The sequence below is a fragment of the Pristiophorus japonicus genome, chromosome 1 (assembly GCF_044704955.1).
Source record: "Pristiophorus japonicus isolate sPriJap1 chromosome 1, sPriJap1.hap1, whole genome shotgun sequence".
Lineage (NCBI taxonomy): Eukaryota > Metazoa > Chordata > Chondrichthyes > Pristiophoridae > Pristiophorus > Pristiophorus japonicus.
The window spans coordinates 379445025-379470510 of record NC_091977.1 but is presented as its reverse complement, the minus strand read 5'-3'; the positions used below and the strand labels follow the sequence as shown (position 1 = coordinate 379470510).

At 46.9% G+C, this 25486-nt stretch overlaps 1 protein-coding gene across 1 annotated transcript in view; it reads left to right on the top strand.

Moving 5' to 3' along the window:
- Positions 1 to 25486, top strand: part of LOC139266053 (polyamine-modulated factor 1-binding protein 1-like) — an 887264-nt gene that overhangs the window by 512871 nt on the left and 348907 nt on the right. Inside the window, exon 19 of the mRNA XM_070883919.1 lies at positions 10019 to 10249. Coding sequence (XP_070740020.1) covers positions 10019 to 10249 — 231 coding nt within the window. The remainder of the gene's footprint in view (positions 1 to 10018; positions 10250 to 25486) is intronic.

Below are 25486 nucleotides of genomic sequence, written 5' to 3'. Positions count from 1 at the left end.
CTGGGACTTAAATTTGGTGCTTCATACTCTTGAATGCTGCAACCAAGAGAATTGGCAAACTCAGGGTATTTGTATCAGACTTCGGACTTTTGTATGTCCTCTCTTTTTTCCTGCCTTTTAAAAACTTCTTGTATAAGCTGTCGACCACCCCATCTAATTTCTCTTGTTTGTGCTGTTGTCTGTTCCCTTATGTAAGCTTATTTATTTTATTCCCTCTGTAAAGTATTTGGGTTATTTTCTACATTAAAGAAACAATATAAATGCAAGTTGTTTGAGGACCTTGCAGCGAGAATGTGCAATCCTACCTCTTTATCTGTCTTCTCACAAATTGGAAGTGGAACAAAGAATGTAATGACTTTGGGCTAGAAATTCGGCAGGTTAGTGACCATTTACCGGCTTGGCGGGGTGGAAAAAGTGATAAACGCGGCGCGCAAAATTTAGCGCCCGGGTGGAAAATTTGACAGCAGATTTGCGCTGGCGCTAAAAATTATCGCTCGCCCGTTTTTTTCATCGATTTTATAAGAACATAACATAACATAAGAATTAGGAACAGGAGTCGGCCATCTAGCCCCTCGAGCCTGCTACGCCATTCAACAAGATCATAGCTGATCTGGCCGTGGACTCAGCTCCACTTACCCGCCTGCTTCCCATAACCCTTAATTCCCTTATTGGTTAAAAATCTATCAATCTGTGATTTGAATACATTCAATGAGCTAGCCTCAACTGCTTCCTTGGGCAGAGAATTCCACAGATTCACAACCCTCTGGGAGAAGAAATTCCTTCTCAACTCGGTTTTAAATTGGCTCCCCCGTATTTTGAGGCTGTGCCCCCTAGTTCTAGTCTCCCCGACCAGTGGAAACAACCTCTCTGCCTCTATCTTGTCGATCCCTTTCATTATTTTAAATGTTTCTATAAGATCACCCCTCATCCTTCTGAACTCCAACGAGTAAAGACCCAGTCTACTCAATCTATCATCATAAGGTAACCCCGTCATCTCCGTAATCAGCCGAGTGAATCGTCTCTGTACCTCCTCCAAAGCCAGTATATCCTTCCTTAAGTAAGGTGACCAAAACTGCACGCAGTACTCCAGGTGCGCCCTCACCAATACCCTGTACAGTTACAGCAGGACCTCCCTGCTTTTGTATGCCATCCCTCTCGCAATGAAGGCCAACATTCCATTCGCCTTCCTGATTACCTGCTGCACCTGCAAACTAACTTTTTGGGATTATGACGTCAGTCGGTGTGCAATGCCCCGCTATCGCCGTGGGCGGGGAATTCGCCGATACCACCATTTTTGCCGACCGCCCAAAAACCCGCCGGGAAAACGCAAGTTTTACTTGCTCACACGCACATGGCGCTAACGACGCCATCTTGGAAAATGGAGCAGAAATTCAGTGCATAAAAGGTGTTGGAGGGAAGGCTGCGTTTTACACATTGAAGTTTTTGTGAGTTTATAGTTCGATTTTAAGGCTATTTGAGGCCTTACCCACCATGTGTTTACAGGGAAACAAGCTCATACTGCAGCTGTCTGAGGCACAGTATGTTCGAAGGCTGCATTTCCAAAAAGATATGCCAGCTGATAAAGGCAGACCTACAGCCAACTAATGGGAACAGGACTGCACTGCCCATCGAGGTGAAGGTGACTGTGGCATTTGCCTTCTATGCCTCCGGTTCCTTTCAGGCATCAGCAGGGGATATATGCTGCATCTCGCAGTTTGCTACATATAGCTGCATTCATCAGGTGACTACTGCACTGTACGCACACAGTATGGACTTTATAAAGTTCCCAATGACCAGGAAGGCACAGAATGAGAGCACTGCAGGTTTTGCATGAATTGCTGGCTTCCCCAAGGTTCAGGGTGTAATTGACTGTAAGCACATTGCCCTGTGACCACCTTTAGAGAAGCCTGATGTTTACCGAAACCGCAAGGGATTCCACTCCTGAACGTACAGATCGCCTGAGACAATACTCAGGGAATCATGGCAGTCAATGCCCAGTTTCCAGGGAGCATCCTTGATGTTTTCATCTTGCGTGAGAGCAGTGTCTCACACCTGTTTGAGCATCAGCCACAAGGCCAGAGCTGGATGCTGCGGGACAAAGATTACGGCCTCACCACCTGGCTCATGACCCCCCCCTCCGGAACTCTCAGACACAAGCCGAGCATCGCTATAATGACAGCCATATAGCCACATACAATATTGTTGAAAAGACAATTGGAGTGTTCAAGCAACGCTTCTGATGCCTGGACCACTCTGGAGGCAGCCTGCAATACTCCCCTCAGCAAATCACAGTTCATTGTGGTCTGCTGCATGTTACATAACTTAGCCATCATGAGGGGACAGGAATTGCCACTGGGGACTGCAGGACCACCTCAGGAGAGAGAGGAGGAGGATGACGAGGAGGAGGACGAGGAGCCTGGCGATGAACCCATGCCACCACCCCCATCACCACCACAGGGGAGGCCTCGTGAAACTTTCGTCACTGCAAAAGTCTTACTTCAGCAGCTCATAAATGAACACTTTGCTTGAATCGTGAAAGGCACATTTCACCGTTGCCTGCCCACTCCATCTCACCATGTTGACTATTCCCCCTCGTATTCTACAAATGAGACACTGCACAAGAATGGTTAAGGTGAACAAAAGAATTACTACAACATTTGTAAATTTATGAAACATTTGTACATTCTTGAAACTTTGTAAACTTTAATTTTGAAACTTAAATAAATTTTGAGCTTGAACACAATTTGTAAAACTTTCATAAGATAACCAAAACAGGAAAACTACATCAAAACAACAACCCCTGCACCGAACGTCTTTTAACTGCGGCTACCTTTCCCCCCCACTGATCTTTCCTCCCGCCCCCCCCTCGCTTCTTGCCCCTACCTCTACCCGCGTGCAGGGCGCTGCTGTTGTTGGGAAAGAGACAACGGAGACATTATTGGACCCCCTGGAGAAGCTCAGGGTATGGAAGGCCTGGCTACTGAGTCAGAAGGCTCTTGTTCTACCTCACCACTCACAGGTGCTGTCGGTCTGGGTGGTATGACACTGGGGACTGCAGTGCCAAAAGTCGAGACCCTCAGTTGACGCAGCGCATTGACAGCCTCTGTGTTGTCCCGGATCGCAGCTGCAATCTGCAACATGTCCACAGATTGTGTTGCAGATTGTGCCACGATGTTGCCGGAAATGCCACCCAGGGCCTGGAGGAGCTCTCGACCAAGTTCAACGCTCTCCATTGACAGTCCCACCATATCCAGGTGTGCGTCTGCCTGTCTTTCAGCAGACCGGCTTTGCCGACTCAACCTCCGAAGAGATGGCATACGGGGTTCAGCCCTGGGGGTGCGTTGCTGCACACGACTTGGACCCGCTGCCTCGGATGGGACAAAGCCTGTGAATGTGGCTTCCTCCGAGGAACTTGCGGTCGCAGCTAAAAGTGGTGCTGACTGCATTGCCCCCACCAGCCCCTCCCTCCCCTCCCCCCCCCGCAACAGCTTCATGATGTTGTTCCTCCCGTGGAGGTTCCTCAGCGCGGCCCTCATCTTCCTCCTTGACCCACACATGATGGGCTGAGGTGGAGGCTTGCATAGGACAATGTGGTGCCTCAGAATCCTCACCTGCAAAATAGAAAACAACAGACGAGTGGTTAGCAGCAGGGGAGAGGGCAGGGTGATATGAGTAAGGTCACATAGTCCAGACTTATTTGAAGGACAATCATTACTGCATTATATATCGTTGAGAGACACGGCATCACATTACCCGAACCCGTGTCCACAGACCCTGCATCACCTGACCCCAACCCAGCCAGGGGATTTTGCATTACTTACCCTCAGTTTCGACCATGTGCATGGGTAGTTGACCTCCCGGAGGCACCAATTAAGCCAGCCACGCGCTCCTCCAGGTCTGTTAAGGGATGCGTAATGGGCGGGCCACTGTCTGTCCATCGCTGCTTGCGGCGATTGCTCGACAACGTTTCCTGGAAAAATGACAATACGAATGGTTACTAGAGTGCCCTTCTGCTCTTGTGACAGATAGCCATCAAAACACTTATTACCATACTGTGTGTATTTAATACAGCCGTCAGTTTAATGGCCCTGGTAGTTGCACATGATTCATGAGGACGATATCGATGTGCAGAAACATCTTTAAGATGTCAAAAAGCAATCTTAATAATGTATAACGATCATTCAAGACAAATAAGGTGCAACACTCAGCCTACCTACAGCAACATGTGTCAGATTTACAATTTAAGTAATCAAGGAATGCATGAATAAAAATATTACTTACTCTCACCACCCTGCAATAGTCATTCCACCTTCTCCTGCATTGCTGGTGGTTCCTGGGAATGTCATCTACTGGGGAGACCTCCTCAGCAACAGAGGTCCAAAATCTCCTTACAATGGGTGGGAGGGGTTTACTTCGACTCCTCCTATTAAACTCCCCCCATCTACTCTCAATTGCTGTTATAAGTGCCTCATTCGCATCGGAACTAAATTTCCTGGCTCTCTGCTTTCTACGATCACCCTGCTGCATCTTCTCCTGTTTCTGAAAAATGGCAGATTGAGAGCTGGGTGTACTGCGCATGCGCGGGCACACCCTGACACCTGACCAGACTCGCAGGGGAAAATAAATCGGCGGGAAAAAAATTACATATGCGCAGAGGTCCGTTTTTTTTTTCAGATTGCTGAATTCGGCTCCGACGCACAAATTTCATCGTGCAGGGTCAGATTTTACCGTTACCGCTGGTCGCTGTTTGGCAAATTTTGCGGCCTCCAGCCATAGTGGTATTCCGGCAGTAAAAAAAAATCTAAATCGTCGATTACCGCCCAAAAAACGGTCATAGCGTTATTTTCCGAATTTCTAGCCCGAATTTCTAGTTTTTTAAAAATTTTACTATTTTGACAGTCGAGTTATTTTGATTAGTCTATACTGTTTGTATCACAAAGCTAAAATTGGCTATCTAAATACGGATAGTTAGTTGAGTGCATTTCTTGCCATTTATCAGGTGGAATCCCTTTAGTTAGAAAAGAAGCCACAACACCAGGTCTACTTCTTTGTCTTTAGCTACTCTTAAGAAAGGTGCTCAAAATTTCTGGGGTGGAGGAGGCCACATAGTGGGTGGATCGCCCGTGGAGAGTGAGCAACAAGAATTTGAGGCAGAACCCAGATCTATTCGGTTCGCACCCCATTTACTCTCTATCAAGTTCCCAGGCAAGGATGGCGGTGCGACGTTCCGGTCTGTTGCTGTTGGAGTTGTCCATGAGGCTCCTGACGTTCCAGGTCCCGAACTTCATTTTGAAGGATGGAAGATGCCTGTGCATGAGTTATTTTAACTTGGGGTGGCCATGCACACCGGTTATCACACGGGCTAAGCAGAGGAAGGTCTTGGTCCAGTGGCAAGGGGGTCCAAGACGTCTGGAGGCCAGGCACTGCTGTATGGGCCTAATTGCCTATGGCGGGGTGCGAGCCGTAAGCTCGGCGCTGAGCAGCGCCCTTCAGTGAAGTGGTGAAAAATCCGAGTCATGGCTGAGGGCAGGCATTGGGATGGTCAGAGGTCCACTTCGTGGAAGGAGGAAAGGTCAGAGTGGTCACAGCCATTGTGCACATCACGTGCTTGACAGAGACTGCCGTTGAGTGGGGCCAGCGGTTGGGGGGAGGCCAAGATGTCGCCAGTAGGAGGAAGGCCCGAACGTCGCTGGAGGGATGGAAGCCCGGACATCATCAGTGGAGTGAAGGTCCAAACGTCGTCGGTAGAATGAAGGACCGGACGTCGCCGGAAGGATGGTGACCCCAACATCACCGGAGAGATTGAGGTGCGAAGGGGAGAAGGTAGGGCCCAAACCTGTGGTTGAAGTTGGTCGGAGGCTCACCGCCGTAGAGATTGCCGGAGATCGGTTGGAGCAGCGGAGTCGGCCAGCGGGGAGCGAGAAGCATGAGTCCAGTTGGAGGGATTTGGCAGCAGGGGGGTCGAACTGGAAGGTAAGTCTTGATTGAGGGATGGACAGTGGGCCCTTGCTGCATGGGTTTTAGGAGTAAGAAAATACTTCGGGGGTCGAAGTGCACCTACTGTTAGGACCAGGGGGGCTTAAACAGTGGGAGAGGGGGAGATTGAAGGAGAGAGGTGAAGGATGGCAACAGATGGCCAGAGGAAGGTTTGTTCGGGGAGAACTACCTAGGGAGCTGCTATCCCATCCGCCATCTTGCACACTCCATAGTGGGAACCTGTTCAACCTTCGTCGCCTCCAGGCGAAATCAAAGACTGTCCCTTCCTCTGTCAGCGAACTACAGTACGCTGATGACTTTTGCGTCTGCGCACATTCAGAGGTTGAACTCCCAAGCCATCGTCAACATCTTCACCGAGGCGTGCGAAACCCTGGGCCTTATACTAAACATCCGTAAAACAAAGGTCCTCCACCAACCTGACCTCGCCACTCGGCACTGTCCCCTGGTCATCAAAGTCCATAGCGTGGCTTGTACAACGTGGACCACTTTCCGTACCTCGGGAGCCTACTGTCAGCAAGGGCAGACATCGACGACGAGGTCCAACACCACCTCCAGTGCACCAGCGCAGCCTTCGGTCGCCTAAGGAAGAGAGTGTTCGAAGACCAGGACCTCAAATCTGGCACTAAGCTTATGGTCTACAGGGCTGTAGTGATACCCACCCTCCTATATGGCTCAGACGTGGACCATATACAGTAGACACCTTAAATCGCTGGAGAAATACCAGCTATGATGTCTCCGCAAGATCTTGCAAATCCCCTGGGAGGATAGACGCACCAACATCAGTGTTCTCAATCAGGCCAACATCCCCAGCATCAAATCATTGACCACACTCGACTGGCTCTGTTGGGCGAGCCACATCGTCCGCATGTCCGACACAAGACTCCCAAAGCAAGCGCTTTACTTGGAACTCCGACACGGCATGCGAGAACTCACTTTTAGAATGGAAGCAAGTCTTCCTCGATTTTGAGGGACTGCCTATGATGATGATGACCCTCTATCAAAAATTCTTAAGGCGAGCAAGGACGAATCTTCCTGAGTGCGGGGTATTACTAAGCTACCCAGGGATTTTACCCATGCCACTCTTGGGGCAGAATTTTCCAGGGGGTCCGTGCTTTTCCCAAATGTCTCGTCTGCCAGCTCTGAGCAGACCCGATATGCAGCGGTAAGGGAAGCAATTGAAATCATCAGTGGCTTGTTTACAGCCACTTAACAATGCTTTTTTCCCAGCTTTTTGAATTTGACAGGTCGCCCACCGGTTTCCCGCTGTGCCTTGACCTCGTCAGTGAAACTGACGCGGAAGGTGACTTGCCATTATTTCAGTTCATGAGTTGACAGCTTCAAATGTCAAGTGAATCAGATATCTTCCCTTAGCCACTAGATTCTCTAAACCGCATTTCCACGACAGATTAAGAATGCTGCAAGTCTTTACACAAGTCTCCATTCAGTCTGACCTTATCACCTCTCTCACCATTGACAAATCATTTGTCATTTCTACTTTACATCCCATCTATTGCATCAGCATCGGTGAGGTGAAACTATCTCACATTGGTCCTCAGAATCCCACCACGATCAGTCCCAACACCAGCAGCACCAGGCAAACCAGCAGCACCAGTAAGAACACCAACTTTTACCACAATCAACTGATGCTGCACAGGGCATCAGCACCCCACCACATTTCTGCAAGAGATGGTCTCACCATAACCAAATTTACTTCACTTGATGCTGTACACCTTGGCTGCCACATGATGCAACAGGTTGGCACCACCCCATGCCAACACCATAAAGCATCTCGACAATGCCAAAGCCATTCCTTTCAAACTCATTACCATTGTGATGGATACCGTCATGTCTCACCATTCACTGCAACTCACCAAGCCACTTCCGAAGGTGCACACAAATATGTCCAGTGTTCAAAATAAAGGTTTCAATGCTTGACACCACATTAGCAGAAACTTTACATGAACATTGCATAAAACACCCAAGTGCCAACCCTTGTGTGAAGTTAGTTGGTATGGTTGGACTAGGATGAGGGTCAGTGCAAGAGGTGGCTAATGAGATGGGGAAGTGATAACGTAGATAGAGAGGGATGGGTGGAGGTGCAAGGTAAGTTGGTGTGAGTAAGGATGTGCAGGAGTAGGGTAGGGAAGGCAGAGTGATGGGGATATGATGAGTGGCATAGCAGGATGAGGTTGAGTGTGGCTTTGCAGTAACATTTCATGATCTACTGAGATCATTGAAAGGTTTGCGCCACTGCAGCCTGGTCGTCCTGACGACATCCCTGCTTGTGTCCTATGCAATGTGCAACCAGGCTGCGGTGGTCTGCTGCGGATTCTCTTTCGCCCATTGGAAGGGAAGCAAACCTCGCTTTGTGCTGTGACTCCCTCCTTAAGCATCTGGAGGGTGCCATGGGAGAGCCTGGGTGCAGCCGTGCACCTCTGTGCAGTGCTTGTCAGTGTTTGTAACACCTCAATGCTGTAGAACATTGACAGCACAAATGTCAAAATAAATTTGCGCATGGTCCCTTTAAGAAAACCGGCTGATGGCACATTATCAAATGACGTCATCAGACCCGCTTCTTTCAATTGGCCTGCAAATGCACTGGTCGGGCTTAACAAGCCCAATCAGGAAAAAATAATTTTGGACAGGGGACTAGAGCCGGCAGCGTAGCCGGGACCCGCCACCGACGTTGCCCGCCACAGATCCTCCAAAGTTGGAAAAATTCAGCCCATAGGTTCAGTGATGTCCATGTCTGCTGAGAGTAGACACAGGTTCCATACCGGGGGGCTGAAATTCAGCCACCCGAAAAGGTCTCTTACTGCCGGAAAGCGGCTGCCAAGCGGCGGAGTTGAATGGCCGCTGCCCGCGAAATTCACCTCGGGGATTTTTCCGACAGTGTCCACTTCCGCCCGGCTGCTGCCAACCCCTCCTAAGTGTGTAATCAAAGCGCGCACCGCCTATTTTCTGCACCTCCATATAAATTCACCTGCAAAAATCTTCGTCCCGCCACGCTGATGACTGACAGCAGCAGAGACTCCGACCCGTCTCTACTTCCGCCCCCCCCCCTCTAGAGTGCTCACTGCCGCACTTCGCCCTCATTATGATCGGCTTCCGGCCCGCTCCAATAAAATTACCAAAGAGCTGAATTTCGCGAAAGAGGCCACCTCATCCACAGCGGTGGAAAAAAACATTTCAAGAGCGGTAGGTGCGACCTGTTACAGGCGGACTTGAATTTCGGCCCCAGGACCTTTTGAAAGCCGCACAGAACGTGCAGAGCAAAGGAAATCGATGATAAAAGAGATTGATTACCACTGAATGCAGCTGTTTCCTGTCAGGAAAAAGGAAAAAAATATTAATGTTGTCTTCGGCCAAATAAGGGCCTCTGGATAGAATTGTATTCAGAGAGTGAAGTTTGTGACCAGCATTGAAAATCATGGCTTCAATCTTCCTAATGTTCATTTAAGACTTAACATCAGCCAGGCAGTTAGACACCATAGAAGTTATTAAGAGGTTTAGAGAATTGGTGGAGAGAAAGAGCTGTGTATCATCAGCATATCTATGGAAGATAACCCCATATTTGTGGATGATGTCAATAAGGAGCAGCATATATTTGAGGAAAAGGAATATGCCAAGGACAGATCCTATGGGGAATCCTGAAATGACAATGTAAGGTGAAAAAAGCAGCTATTGCAAGAGATGTATTTATTACATGTGGAAAAGTAGAAGTGAAACCAAGCAATGCCTTTGACCAGAGCAGGCTCAGAATGATGCCCGCCATATTGGACGCTTTGAAGCAGCGTCATCAGATTTCTAGTGCGATATGCATCCAAGTCGCGATAGTGTGTGACTCGGAGGGGATTTTGGAGATCATGGTGTTCATAAGATCGTGCTGCTCTTGTCTGGAACTAACTATAAGACAATAAAGATGATGCAGTATAACTAAATTTATAAATCTATAAATGCTTTATAAATAATAAATGCTTTTGAAATTAGATTGTTTATTCTCAGAATTTGGTATTGACAGATATTAGAGCTGAATGAGACAGTCCATAATTTAAAAGATGAAATGTTGACCTTGCAACATCGATATGAAGAAAAATGCAGCCAAATGGAAACTTGTGAAGAAATGATTGATCAACTGTCAGAAGAGTTGAATGGAAGTCAAGAGGACCTACAGACTAACAAGGACCACATCCAGCAGTGCGAACAATTAATCCATATATTAAAAAACGAGGCCCAGAAGATGCAAAGCAAGGTTAAAATATTTAAATTACTGAATTTATGTTGTGACCTGGTGAAACTTACTATAACTACTGTACAAAAATACTGAACTATGAGTAGTTGAGGGTGAGGTGCTCAATATCAATATGTATATAAATGGATCAATAGTGACATTGCTCATGGTGAGTTATGTGCTGTGAAATCAACAAAACATTATTCGTGCCACTGATTTATGAGCCCCAATTTTAAATGTAACGGGTGGGGGCAGGCAGCAAACCCTCCTGACCTTGGCAATGTGAAGCTCTGGAAATTTTTACTTGCGGGTCTGATCTTCATGCTGGCAGTCAGTTAGCCATGTGAAACCGGTGGGAAGCAGCAGCTAGACGGCAGGCCGGGGCATAATAGAAACATAGAAATTTTGGCCCATCATGTTCACGCCGGCCGACAAAGAGCCGCACGGTCCTTGGTCAGCAGCCCTAAAGATTACATATAAGCCTCTGAACAATGACAGAAAGGCAAAGAGCACCAAGCCCAACCAGTCCGCCTCACACAACTGCGACACCCCTTATAGTGAAACATTCTACACTCCACCCCAACCTGAGTCACGTGATCTCCTGAGAGGCAAAAACCAGATAAAAATCCAGGCCAATTTAGGGAGAAAAAATCTGGGAAAATTCCTCTCTGACCCATCCAGGCGATCGAAACTAGTCCAGGAGATCACCCTGGCCGTATTCTATTCCCTGCAGTATTTACCATTATATCTGCACCATCTAACAAAAGGTCATCCAGTCTGGGGAGGACTTAAACTAATATGGGGAGGAGTTAAACTAATATGGTAGAGGGATGGGAACCTATGCAGGGAGACAGAGGGAAGTAGAATGGAGGCAGAAGCAAAAGATAGAAAGAAGAAAAGTAAACATGGAGGGCAGAGAAACCTAAGGCAAAAAGCAAAAAGGGCCACATTACAGCAAAATTCTAAAGGGGCAAAGTGTGTTAGAAAGACAAGCCTGAAGGCTCTGTGCCTCAATGCGAGGAGTATTCGGAATAAGGTGGACGAATTAAGTGCGCAGGCAGCAGTTAACGGATATGATGTGATTGGCATCACGGAGACATGGCTCCAGGGTGACCAAGGCTGGGAACTCAACATCCAGGGGCATTCAACATTTAGGAAGGATAGACAGAAAGGAGAAGGAGGCGGGATGGCATTGCTGGTTAAAGAGGAAATTAACACAATAGTAAGGAAGGACATTAGCTTGGATGATGTGGAATCGGTATGGGTGGAGCTACGGAATACCAAAGGGCAGAAAACGCTAGTGGGAGTTGTGTACAGACCACTAAACAGTAGTAGTGAGGTTGGGGACAGCATTAAACAAGAAATAAGGGATGCGTGCAATAAAGGTACAGCAGTTATCATGGGTGACTTTAATCTACATACTGATTGGGCTAACCAAACTGGTAGCAATGTGGTGGAGGAGGATTTCCCGGAGTGTATTAGGGGTGGTTTTCTAGACCAATATGTCGAGGAACCAACTAGAGGGCTGGCCATCCTAGACTGGGGTGATGTGTAATGAGAAAGGACTAATTTGCAATCTTGTGCGAAGCCCCTTGGGGAAGAGTGACCGTAATATGGTAGGATTCTTTGTTAAGATGGAGAGTGACACAGTTAATTCAAAAACTTGGGTCGTAAACTCAAGGAAAGGTAACATCGATGGTTTGAAGCGTCAATTGGCTAGAATAGACTGGTAAATGATTCTTGAAGGATTGATGGTGGATAGGCAATGGCAAACATTTAAAGATCACATGGATGAACTTCAGCAATTGTACATCCCTGTCTGGAGTAAAAATAAAATGGGGAAGGTGGCTCAACTGTGGCTAACAAGGGAAATTAAGGATAGTGTTAAATCCAAGGAAGAGGCATATAAATTGGCGAGTAAAAGCAGCAAACCTGAGGACTGGGAGAAATTTAGAATTCAGCAGAGGAGGACAAAGGGTTTAATTAGGAGGGGGAAAATAGAGTACGAGTAGTAGCTTGCCAGGAACATGAAAACTGAATGCAAAAGCTTCTGTAGATATGTGAAGAGAAAAAGATTAGTGAAGATAAAACGTAGGTCCCTTGCAGTCAGAATCAGATGAATTTATAATGGGGAGCAAAGAAATGGGAGACCAATTGAACAAATACTTTGGTTCTGTCTTCACGAAGGAAGACACAAATAATCTTCCGGAAGTACTAGAGGACCGAGGATCTAGTGAGAAAGAGGAACGGAAGGATATCCTTAATAGGCGGGAAATTGTGTTAGGGAAATTGATGGGATTGAAGGCTGATAAATCCCCGGGAGCTGATAGTCTGCATCCCAGAGTATTTAAGGAAGTGTCCCTGGAAATAGTGGATGCATTGGTGATCATTTTCCAACAGTCTATCAACTCTGGATCAGCTCCTATGGACTGGAGGGTAGCTAATGTAACACCACTTTTTAAAAAGGGAGGGAGAGAGAAAACGGGTAATTATAGACCAGTTACCCTGACATCAGTAGTGGGGAAAATGTTGGAATCAATTATTAAGGATGAAATAGCAGTGCATTTGGAAAGCAGTGACAGGATTGGTCCAAGTCAGCATGGATTTGTGACAGGGAAAACATGCTTGACAAATCTTCTGGAATTTTTTGAGGATGTCACTGGTAGAGTGGACAAGGGAGAACCAGTGGATGTGGTGTATTTAGACTTTCAAAAGGCTTTTGACCAGGTCTCACACAAGAGATTGGTGTGCAAAATCAAAGCACATGGTATTGGGGTAATGCACTGACGTGGATAGAGAACTGGTTGGCAGACAGGAAGCAGAGAGTCGGGATAAACGGATCCTTTTCAGAATGGCATACAGTGACTAGTGGGGTGCCGCAGGGCTCTGTGCTGGGACCCCAGCTCTTTACAATATACATTAATGATTTAGATGAAGGAATTGAGTGTAATATCTCCCAAGTTTGCAGATGACACTAAACTGGGTGGCAGTGTGAGCTGTGAGGAGGGCGCTAAGAGGCTGCAGGGTGACTTGGACAGGTTAGGTGAGTGGGCAAATGCATGGCAGATGCAGTATAATGTGGATAAATGTGAGGTTATCCACTTTGGGGGAAAAAACACAAATACAGAATATTATCTGAATGGCGGCAGATTAGGAAACGGGGAGGTGCAATGAGACCTGGGTGTCATGGTTCATCAGTCATTGAAAGTTAGCAGGTACAGCAGGCATTGAAGAAGGCAAATGGTATGGATAGCTAGGGGATTTGCATATAGGAGCAGGGAGGTCTTACTGCAGTTGTACAGGGCCTTGGTGAGGCCTCACCTGAAATATTGTGTTCAGTTTTGGTCTCCTAATCTGAGGAAGGATGTTCTTGCTATTGAGGGAGTGCAGCGAAGGTTCACCAGACTGATCCCTGGGATGGCTGGACCGACATATGAGGAGAGACTGGATCAACTGTGCCTTAAAACACTGGAGTTTAGAAGGATGAGAGGGGATCTCATAGAAACATAAGATTCTGACGGGACTGGACAAGTTAGATGCGGGAAGAATGTTCCCGATGTTGGGGAAGTCCAGAACCAGGGGACACAGTCTTAGGATAAGGGGTAGGCCATTTAGGACTGAGATGAGGAGAAACTTCTTCACTCAGTGTTGTTAACCTGTGGAATTCCCTGCCGCAGAGTGTTGTTGATGCCATTTCATTGGATATAATCAAGAGGGAGTTAGATATGGCTAAAGGTATCAAGGGGTATGCAGAGAAAGCAGGAACTGGGTACTGAGGGAATGATCAGCCATGATCTTATTGAATGGTGGTGGAGGCTCGAAGGGCCAAATAGCCTACTCCTGCACCTATTTTCTATGCTTCTAATCCCAATTACCAGCTCTGGGTCCGTAACCCTGCAGGTTACTGCATTTTAAGTGCCCATCCAACCATCTCTTCAAAGTAAGGAGGGTTTCTGCATCCACCACTCTTCCAGGCAGCAAGTTCCAGATCCTCACAACCCTCTGCGTAAAGAAGCCCCCCCCTCAAAGCCCCTCTAAACCTTCCACCAAGCACCTTAAAACTATGCCCACTCGTACCAATGGAAATAGGCCCTTACTGTACACGATGTCCAGGCCCCTCAATATTTTGTACACCTCAATGAGGTCTCCTCTCAACCTCCTCTGTTCCAATGAGAACAAACCCAGCCTACCCAATCTGTCTTCATAACTAAGATTCTCCATTCCAGACTGCATCCTAGTAAATCTCCTCTGCACCTTCTCTAGTGCAATCACGTCCTTCCTATAACATGGCGACCAGAACTGCACGCAGTACTTCAACTATGGCCTAAATAAAATACTATTCAATTTAAGCATAACCTCCCTTATATTCTGTGTCTCGGCGAATAAAGGCAAGCATTCCGTATTTCTTCTTAACCACCTTATCCACCTGGCCTGCTACTTTCAGGGACCTGTGGACAAGCACGCCAAGGTCCCTTTTTCATCTACACTATTAAGTGGCCTAACGCTTGATGTGTATACCCTTTCCTTATTAGCCCTTCCAAAATGCATCACCTCACACTTATCTGAATTAAATTCCATTTGCCTCTGCTCTGCCCACCTGACCAGTAGATTGATATCCTTCTGCAGCCCATGACTTTCCTCTTCATTATCAACCACACAGCCAATTTTAGTGTCGTCTGCAAACTTCTTAATCATACTCCCTATATTCAAATCTAAATCGTTGATATATTACCACAAAAAGCAAGGGACCCCTTACTGAGCCCTGCGGAGCCCCACTGGAAACATCCTTCCAGTCACAGAAACATCTATCAATCATTACACTTTGCTTCCTACCTCTGAGCCAATTTTGGATCCAACTTGCCACTTTGCCCTGTATCCCATGGGCTTTAACCTTTATGACCAGTCTACCATGTGGGACCTTATCAAAAGCCTTGCTAAAGTCCATATATACGACATTGTACGCACTACCCTCATCGACCCTCTTGGTTACCTCCTCAAAAAATTCAATCAGGTTAGTCAAACACGATCTTCCCTTAACAAATCCGTGCTGACTGTCCCTAATTAATCCTTGCCTTTCCAAATGTAGATTTATCTTGACTTTCAGGATTGTTTCCAATAATTTTCCCACCACTGAGGTTAGGCTGACAGGCCTGTAATTACTCGGCCTATCCCTTTCTCCCTTCTTAAACAAGGGTACTACATTAGCAGTCCTCCAATCCTTCGGCACCATGCCCATATCCAAAGAGGACTGGAAAATGATGGTCAAAGCCTCTGCTATTTCCTCTTTTACTTCGCTCAACAGCCTGGGATGCATTTCATCTAGGCCTGGGGACTTATCTACTTTCAAAGCTGCTAAACCCCTTAATACTTCCTCTCTCACTATATTTATTTCATCCAGAATATCACACTCCTCCTCGATAGCAGTATCTGCATTGCCCCTTTCCTTTGTGAAAACAGTTGCAAAGTATTCGTTAAGAACTCTCCCAACATCTTCCGCCTCCACACAAAGATTACCCTCATGGTCTCTAAAATGCCCTACCCTTTCTTTAGTTACCCTCTTACTCTTAATATATTTATGGAACATTTTTGCGTTTTCCTTAATTTTACTGGCCAAGAATTTCTCGGTGCTCTCTCTTAGCATTCCTAATATACTTTTTAATTTTGCCTCTTAACTTTCTATATTCCTCTAAAGATTCTATAGTATTTAGCCGTTGGTATATGTCATAAGTGTCCCATAATGTCAGGTGACAGGAGACTATCGTAAATTGCGGGATTTTGGGAGGGTGACTTCTGGCCTCAACTCTTTTTCCTGCTAGGTTGACCTTGTGGGATAGCCACTACTGCTTCCCCGCTCATGTCAATGGTTAAATTAGCAGTTAGGTCCCATGATCTCATCGGAACCCAATCTGCATTTTTAAAGAACGATTCCACCAGTTTCCAGCGAGCGTCCTTTCCGATTGCTCAGAGGAGCAAGTTATAATGAAAGCTTGCGGGATGGGAGCGGATCGTTGATGGGTAAGTTTCTCAGATGTTTTTAACTACCCAGCCGCCCAGTTTCCGCCAGGCTGGCAACATTAAAATTGCCCCAAGTGATTGACTAATTGAAATTGTGTTTATTGCAAAGTATCATGGATTGTTCATATTTTTCAGTTACACTATGTGATTATGTCCACATTTTTGTAGAACTTGTACATCAGTAGCTGTCATAATTGTTGTAATCCATTTGTTTAGCTATGTAACGAATTTTATGTCTTGCCTTTTTTTAAGTTCAGGATCCAAAGGAAGACAGTAGAGAAGATGTTGTAGGTTGAAAGCAGATATGAGGCATGTAGAAGTACTGAGGATGACAAAGGGGCCTGGAGTTTCCGCTTGATTGTGCTGTTTTTTGGGTGCGATTCCCCTGATATCGGCGTAAGCCATGCAAAAGATCGTGGAATTTTAAGCATAAATTGTGTTCAGCGCAACTCGAGTTTTCGCAGTCTTTTGCGCTAGTTTTTAAAAATCGTGCAAGTATCAGGCCTCGCCCACAAAACTGTCCATGCCCCCAGGGTGACTAAATTACCATTGGGAGTTTCCATTAATTGCGCTTGTTTGCAGGCCTTCATGGAGGCTCCAAGCTGAATATTTTGGGTGCGAGGACACCAATAGGTACGTTTTGAATGATTTTTTTAAAAGTTACTAAGGATCTCACTACTATGCCCCAATCTAGCTAGAAAATAGTTTTGTATTTTTTAAAAGTCAGTTTCAATCATTTAAAATCGGGTTGCTCACAGGTGATGGCTTGACACTGTGATGTAAAATGCTTATTTTTTGTAATAAACCAATTTTCAGCTGTATTAATCAAACTTTACCAAGTTACCACTCCTAAATATATCCCGGAACATTTTTAAAGGAATTTTTTTTTAAATTATATTTTAAAACGCTGTAAAATTGCATTGGTTCATGGCAAATTTTGTGTTCGGCAAGATGCAAATGAGTTTGAGCGGAAACTCAGGGAAAACAAACATTTTTCAAAACGGATGGTGTTTTGAGTGCAATTTGTACTGGAATCGCCAATTGTGCCCAAAGTGGAAACTCTACGCCAGGGTTTTGTCTTTTCCATCGTGTTGGGAGGGTGGCCATAAAGTATGGGAAGTGAGTGTTGGGGTGTGGGAGTATGCGGGAGGGATATTCTAGGGTCTGTGAGTACTAGACTGATGGGTTAGGTGTGTGGAATTAGTGGGAGGAGATGCTCAGTTGTGGTAGTGTTGGAAAGATGATCTTGGGTGTGGCTGTACTGGCATGGTGGTGGCAAATGTTATATTATGAATTTCTTCTTTATATATATAAAAGTGTACAGATAAATACATCTTAAAAATAGCTGGAAAGGTAAAAGGCTTTGGGGGTTATATCAGGCGGCATAACAAAAGCCACCTATTTCCACATCTGTAACATCGCCTGTCTCCGCCCCTCCCTCAGCTCATCTGCCGCTGAAACCCTCATCCATGCTTTTGTTACATAAAAACATAGAAAATAGGTGCAGGAGTAGGCCATTTGGCCCTTCGAGCCTGCACCGCCATTCAATGAGTTCATGGCTGAACATGCACGTCAGTACCCCATTCCTGCTTTCTCGCCATACCCCTTGATCCTCCTAGTAGTAAAGACTACATCTAACTCCTTTTTGAATATATTTAGTGAATTGGCCTCATGTGGTGGCGGAGCTCCCTCTGCATCGGAGGCCCTCAGAAGTAGAGGATTGGTTGTACTGCGACGCAAAATGTTCCTCATGTGTTGTTCAAAGGAATTGCTGGCAAAGTTCCGCAGTGGAGATGCCACACAGCCAGTGTCTGGGTTGGAACACAGTAGTGGTGGCGACACTGGTCGTGTAGTGGTTAACAATTGTCTTATGATACATTCGTATGAATCTGCAATGCAAATCATTGTGGCCCCAAGAGACAGGTCGGAAATGATCCAGAATCCCTTGATTGGTGCAGGCCGGCTGCACGGCAGTGGTTTGGTACACAGGATGTGTTCCACTATGCATTTCTGTTCAGCTGCTAACTCCTGCAGCCCATTTTTATCATCTTCATCTGTGCTGAGAAATTGTTCCAGTTTGTTGACCCACGTCAGCCTAATGCTGTGTACACCAGCTATGTGCATGCAATGATATCGTGTTGGACATAACGGATCTTTATACAATGTGATTGGGCAGGAGAAATCCGATTGTAACTGCTCATCATCATCCCCCGTTGCCAGCTTCAGGGTCAATTCCAGTTCCACACATTCAAACACGTAGAGAGAAGGAACAGGTTCACACCTCAGGTCCCAAGATTCATTAACCGTCAGAACCTCTAAACTTGACTACTCCAACACGCTCCTAGCTGGCCTCCCACATTCTACCCTACGTAAACTTGAGGTGATCCAAAACTCGCCAGCCTGTGACCTAACTCGCACCAAGTCCCGCTCACCCATTATCCCTGTGCTCACCGATCTACATTGGCTCCCAGTTAAGCAATGTGTCGATTTCAAAATTCTCATCCTTGTTTACAAATCCCTCCATGGCCTCGCCCCTCCCTATCTCTGCAATCTCCTTCAGCCTCACAACCCCCCGAAATGTCTGCGCTCTTCAAATTCTGCCCTCTTGAGCATCTCTGATTGTAACTGCTCAACCATTGGTAGCCGTGCCTTCAGCTGCCGAGGCCCCAAGCTCTAGAACTCCCTCCCTAAACTTCTCCACCTCTCAACCTCTCTTTCCTCCTTTAAGACGCTCCTTAAAACCTACCTCTTTGACCAAGCTGTTGGTCATCTGCTGTAATTTCTTCTTATATGGCTCGGTGTCAAATTTATTTGTTTTGACTTAAAACACTCCTGCAAAGTGCTTTGGGACATTTTGCTACATTAAAGGTGCTATATAAATATGTTGTTTTTGTTGTATATCGATAGGGATTGAATACAAATACAAAAACAAAGAAGCCATGGTAACTGTACAAAATAATAGTTGTAATATTCCAGATTCTGCATCTGGAATACTTTGTGCAGTTTTAGGTTCTTCGGTATAAGAGTAATATAATACCCCTGGAGAAACCAGAATAGTACCAGGGATGAGGGGTCTATGTTATGAGTTGAGGGAGCATTAACCAATTTTAATCACTCCACCAACTGCTAAGGCCCTAAGCTCTGGAATTACTTCCTTAAACCTCTCTGCCAAAAGCGGGTATATGGAGTTAAGTCACAGATCAGTCATGATCTCATTGAATGGTGGAACAGGCTCGAGGGCTCAATGGCCTACTCATGTTCTTCCGTTCCAATGTGCCTCTCTTTCCTTCTTTAAAATGCTCCATAAAAACAACCTCTTTGCCCTCATATGTACTTATGTGACTCGGTGTCAAATTTTGTTTGAGAACACTGCTGTACAGCACCTTGGCATGTTTTACTACGTTAAAGGCACTATCTAAATACAAGTTGCTGTTGTTGTTATTTGATACAGGTGTTCAAAGTGCTAAATAGAATAGACGAGGTGAACATAGTTATATTGGGCTAGATTTTCGGTTCATTTGCGCCCCATTTAGCACCTCGGCGGGGCGCAAAAATGATTTTTTGGGGGCGTGAAATGAGGCACACAAGATTTTGTGCCCAGGCCGAACTTTTGCCAGTGATTTAGTGGCGGCGCTAAAACTTACCACCCTGCCGCTGTCTTGACCGTTGGGATGACGTAAATCGTCGTGCATTGCTGCGCTGGCGCCCCGGGCGGAAATTTTAAGCATTTTTCACGATTGAGCATCAGCCCGAGGACCCGTTGAGAAAAAACAGATGGACCCAGGGCGGACCAGGCACTAACGGCGCCATGTTGAAAGCAAAGGAGAAAGTTGCAGTTGTGAGTGATTAAAAGGATTTGGAGAAGAAAGCTGTGTTACTGCATACTTTGGATTGTGAAGCTTTATCTGAGTTTCTAATTTGTTTTATTAAGGACATTTAAGGACATTTTAAAAGATGGGGGCCATGCTAGGTCGGGAGCTATTGCCATATGACTTCAAACTGGAAGATGGCTTATTGTTGATTATTTGCAACGTAATCGAAGAGGTCGTAGACATATGGGGAGGAGGACTTACCCCCCACGTGTTTACAGGGAACACCGCTCATACCTCCAGCTCTCTGACGCACAGTGTGTTGGAAGGCTGCGTTTCCGAAAAGAAGTGCTGACAGTTATGTCAGCTCCTATAGGCAGATCTACAGCCTACCAGTGGCAATAGGACTGCACTGCCCGTCAAGGTGAAAGTGACTGTGGCACTTGCCTTCTATGCCTCCAGTTCCTTCCAGGCATCAGTGGGGGGACATATGCTCCATCTCGCACCACGCTGCACATTGTTGCATTCGCTAGATGACTACTGCACTGTACACACGCAGGATAGACTTCATAAAGTTGCCAATGACCAGGGAGACCCAAAATGAGAGGGCTTTCAGTTTTGGACGATTTGCTGGCTTCCCCAAGGTTCAGGGTGCCGTTGACTATAAGCACATCGCTCTTCGAGCAACTTTACAGAATGCAGAGGTTTTCCGAAATTGAAAGGGATTATGTTTCTATCAAGGGGTATGGCGAGAAAGCAGGAATGGGGTACTGAAGTTGCATGTTCAGCCATGAACTCATTGAATGGCGGTGCAGGCTCGAAGGGCCGAATGGCCTACTCCTGCACCTATTTTCTATGTTTCTATGTTTCACTCCCTGAATGTACAACTCGTTTGCGACCATAGTCAGCGCATCATGGCAGTGAATGCCCAATTTCCAGGGAGCATCCATGGTGTTTTCATCTTGCGTGAGAGCAGTGTCTCACGCATGTTCTACCGTCAATTACAAGGCCAGAGCTGGCTGCTCAAGGGCAAAGGTTACGGCCTCGCCACCTGGCTCATGACCACCCCCTCCAGAACCCTCTGACAGAAGCCGAGCATACCTATAATGAGAGCCATGCAGCCACATGCAACATGGTCGAACAGACAATTGGAGTGCTCAAGCAGCGTTTCCAATGCCTGGACCACTCTGGAGGCTGCCTGCAATACATCCCCTCAGCAGGTTTCTGAGTTCATTGTGGTGTGCTGCATGTTACACAACGCAGCCATCATGAGGAGACAGGAATTGCCAATGGGGATTGCAGGACCACCTCAGGAGAAAGAGGAGGAGGAAGAGGAGCCTGGCGAGGAACCCATGCCATCACCTCCACCACCACAATCACGGAGGAGGCATCGTGGAGATTTTGCCACTACAAAAGCAGCTCATAATTGAACTCTTTGCTTGAAGAGTAAACGACAGGTTTGACCATTGCCTGGCCACTCCATCCCACCATGTTGACTATTCCTCCTCTTATTCTGCAAATGTGACACTACACAGGAATGGTTAAGGTGAACAAACAAAATTATTAAACATTGTAACATTGTAAACTTTGTAACCTTCATTGTGATACTTAAATAAAATAATGAGCTGCAGTCAGCAGTGTGACAATTCAAGAGCATTATCAGAATATAATTCAGCATCAAGAACGTAATCCAGCAGTGTGATACTGTAACATAAATAAACTGCATCCAACATGAAGTATCAAGAACATAATCAACATCAAGTATCAAGAACACAATCCAGCAGTGTGATACTGTTAACATAATTAAGCTGTATCCAGCATCAAGAACATAATCCAGCAGTGTGATACTATAACATCAATTCCCACCGTCTTTTGACCCCTTCTCTTCATCCCCCTCCCCTGCCTGCTGCTCCGAATCAAAATGGCACCAAGACGTGCAGTAAGGTTACCAGAACGCTGCTGTGTTACAGGGAGAGACTTTGGAGAAGGCGTCTGGGGATGCACTGGACCAGCTCGTGGTGTGGAAGGCCTGGCTTCTGACTGGCTAGCCTCTTCATTGGCATCGCCAGTCACAGGTGGTTTGGGTGACAACCGTTGCTGATGCTTGGTTGGCGACTGAGTGGGGGGGAGACAGAATGTTGTCATCCGGAGGAAGAACACCACCTCCCATGTCCATGGAGCCACTCAGTCGCCAAGGAGGCTAGCACCTAGCAACTGGAGCACGATGTAAACTAACACCTTGGTGGCCTGCATCAGAACTGTCACTTCCTCATGTGACAGTGGGAAATGCAGAGAGTATGGTGGCAGGCATGGATCACCCGCCCAAGCTGAAGCAGAGCTTGTGCCTGTGATGCGTCATATTCTGCAAGGGCTGGCGCCACATTCTCTGGGACTCCACTGTCATTGCTGGAGGCCACCAACAGATAGTGGGCATTGATGGCCTCGCTGGTATCATAGCTTGCCCTGACAATCTGCAACCCTACCTCCGTAATCATCGCTTTCATACTATCAATGCTCGCGAGAATCTTTCCCAGGACATCAAGGAACTGACGGCAGATTTGGATGCTCTCCCTGGACATTCCCACCATGTCCAGTTCCATATCTGCCTGTCTGTTAGCAGACCGGACTTTGCCAACTTACAATCCTTTCAATCCCAGCACTGCATTGCTGCATGCCACTGGTCCCAGGAGCCTCGGATTCCTCAAACCCCGAGAACGTCACGTCGTCCTCAGAGGAGCTGAGTGCTGGTGATGGAGCAGGGGTCGATTGATGCTGCGCCGGTGTCGGCTCATCGGTATCCTCCTCCTCCTTCAGACGATGGCCTGACGTGGAGGGGTCCCTTGAGGGATGCGGCGCCTGTGACTGGTTATCTGGAAGTAGAAAGCAACAGACGAGTGGTTAGCAGCAGGGGAGGGGGCAGGCTGATATGAGGAAGGTCGCATAGCACAGGCTCATTTGAAGAACCGCCGCTACTCCATTATATCTAGTCTAGAGGCACTGCAGGACATTGTCCCAACCTAGTCCAGGGAGTGTGCAGGACATTGCCCCAACCTAGTACCGAGGCACTGCAGGACATTGCCCCACCTATCCCAGGGAGTGTGCAGGACATTGCCCCACCTATCCCAGGGAGTGTGCAGGACATTGCCCCAACCCAACCCAGGGAGTGTGCAGGACATTGCCCCATTCTAGAACCGAGGCACTGCAGGACATTGCCCCAACCTAGTCCAGAGGCACTGCAGGACATTGCCCCAACCTAGTCCAGAGGCACTGCAGGACATTGCCCCAACCTGATCCAGAGGCACTGCAGGACATTGCACAAACCTTTCCCAGGGAGTGTAGGACATTGCCCCAACCTGATCCAGAGGCACTATAAGATATTGCCCCAACCTGGTCCAGAGGCACTGCAGGACATTGCCTCAGCCTATTCCAGAGAGTGTGCAGGACATTGCCCCAACCTGGTCCAGGGGCACTGCAGGATATTGCACAAACCTTTCCCAGGGAGTGTAGGACATTGCCCCAACCTAGTCCAGAGGCACTGCAGGACATTGCCCCAACCTGGTCCAGAGGCACTGCAGGATATTGCACAAACCTTTCCCAGGGAGTGTAGGACATTGGCCCAACCTAGTCCAGAGGCACTGCAGGACATTGCCCCAACCTGGTCTAGAGGCACTGCAGGACATTGCCTCAGCCTATCCCAGAGAGTGTGCAGGACATTGCCCCAACCTGGTCCAGAGGCACTGCAAGATATTGCCCCAACCTTTCCCAGGGAGTGTGCAGGACATTGCCCAACCTATTCCAGGGAGTGTGCAGGACTCACCCTCAGTATCTGAATGGAGGTCAGCACCCCCAGTGACAGCTGCCCAACCTGTGATGCCGAAGTGGCCTGCCACTCTCTCCTCAATGTCAGTGAGTCTGAGGCGGAACGCTAACTGTCTGCACCTACTCGCGGCAATTGTGAGACTCCTTTGCCTGCAAAGTTGAAAATGGGAATTATTACATGAGGATTCATCTGCTCTTGTGGCACAGATAACCACCAAAGCATTTATACCATACTGTCTGAATGTAATAGCCTCTGTTTAATGGCCTTGGAAGTTGCACGTGGTTCATCAGGAGGACATCGAAGTGGGGAGTCATCTTATGAGATCTCAGAAAGCAATCTTAATAATGTGTAAAGATCATTCATGGCAAATAGAGTGCCGAACTAAGCCTATGTATATGTCATGCATTTTAGGAGGCAACCCACAGAGGGTTGAGAGGCACCAACAGCATGAGAACAAATAGTGTGTCAGATTTATCCTTGAAATAATGAAGGCATACATGATGAAAATGGTACTCTGACGACCCTGGTGAGATCGTTAAATTTCTTTTGGCACTGTGTGGCAGTCCTCACCATAGTGTCATAGAAACATAGAAAATAGGTCCAGGAGTAGGCCATTCGGCCCTTCTAGCCTGCACCGCCATTCAATGCTGAGGCAGAGACCTCCTCTGCGATGTTTCTCCAAATTTTCTTAAATATGGATGGCAGTGGTCGAGAACCACCCCGAAGATGCAACTCCTGCCATCTCCGTTCCACAGCCCCCACTAGAGCTTCATTAGCCTCGTGGCTGAATCGCCTGGCATGCTGTCTTCCCTCGTCCTCCTCCATTATCGAATTCAAAATGTGAAATGGCTGATTCAGCCCCGGTTATGCTGCGCATGCGTGCGCAGGGAGTGGCCGTGCCCTGCATTAGCGTCTGCGACAGAAAACCAGAAGGTGGAAGCGCGGGAAAAAAAAGCACTTGCGCAAAATGGCAGATTGCGCCAATGCCGGAACTTTTAGCTCCGACGCACAGAATCTGTGGTGTAACGCTGGAGTTAACACTGATGCTCCTCGTGAACTTTCATTCGGCGAAAGTTGCTCGCTCTGGCGCTGACGTTATCTCGGGTGCTAAAATTTTCACTCTGCTGCAAATTGCTCCCAGAAGCGGTTGAAAATGCAAAAAAAAGAAAACCCAGCGCATTATTTCAGTGCTAGGTAAATCAAGGAGAAGAGGCTATGCTCAAGATAAATATAGATACATAATGTTGGGAATTTAGAAAAATTTTGAATTATCGGAATGTGAAATCATTCGCCGCCACTGGTTGATGTTAAATCGATTGCAGTATTCAAAAGGTACTGGATAATTATCTAAAGAATAATATAAAAGGCTGTGAAGTGAAGTCATAAGAATTGTATTCGTTTGAGGAGAAAGTGAGAAAATGGGAGTGTAAAATTGGCCCTTGATACAGTTATAAATTCAGCGCAGACTTGCTACTGGACTAACTTATATTTCCATAAACCACTCAGTTAAAAAAAAATGTAAACACATCAGGCTGGATTTTCGGTCTTCTGCCGCCCTAGTTAGTGCCCCGGAGGGATGGCAATGGTGCCGGTGAGCACTTGCGGATGGGCGAC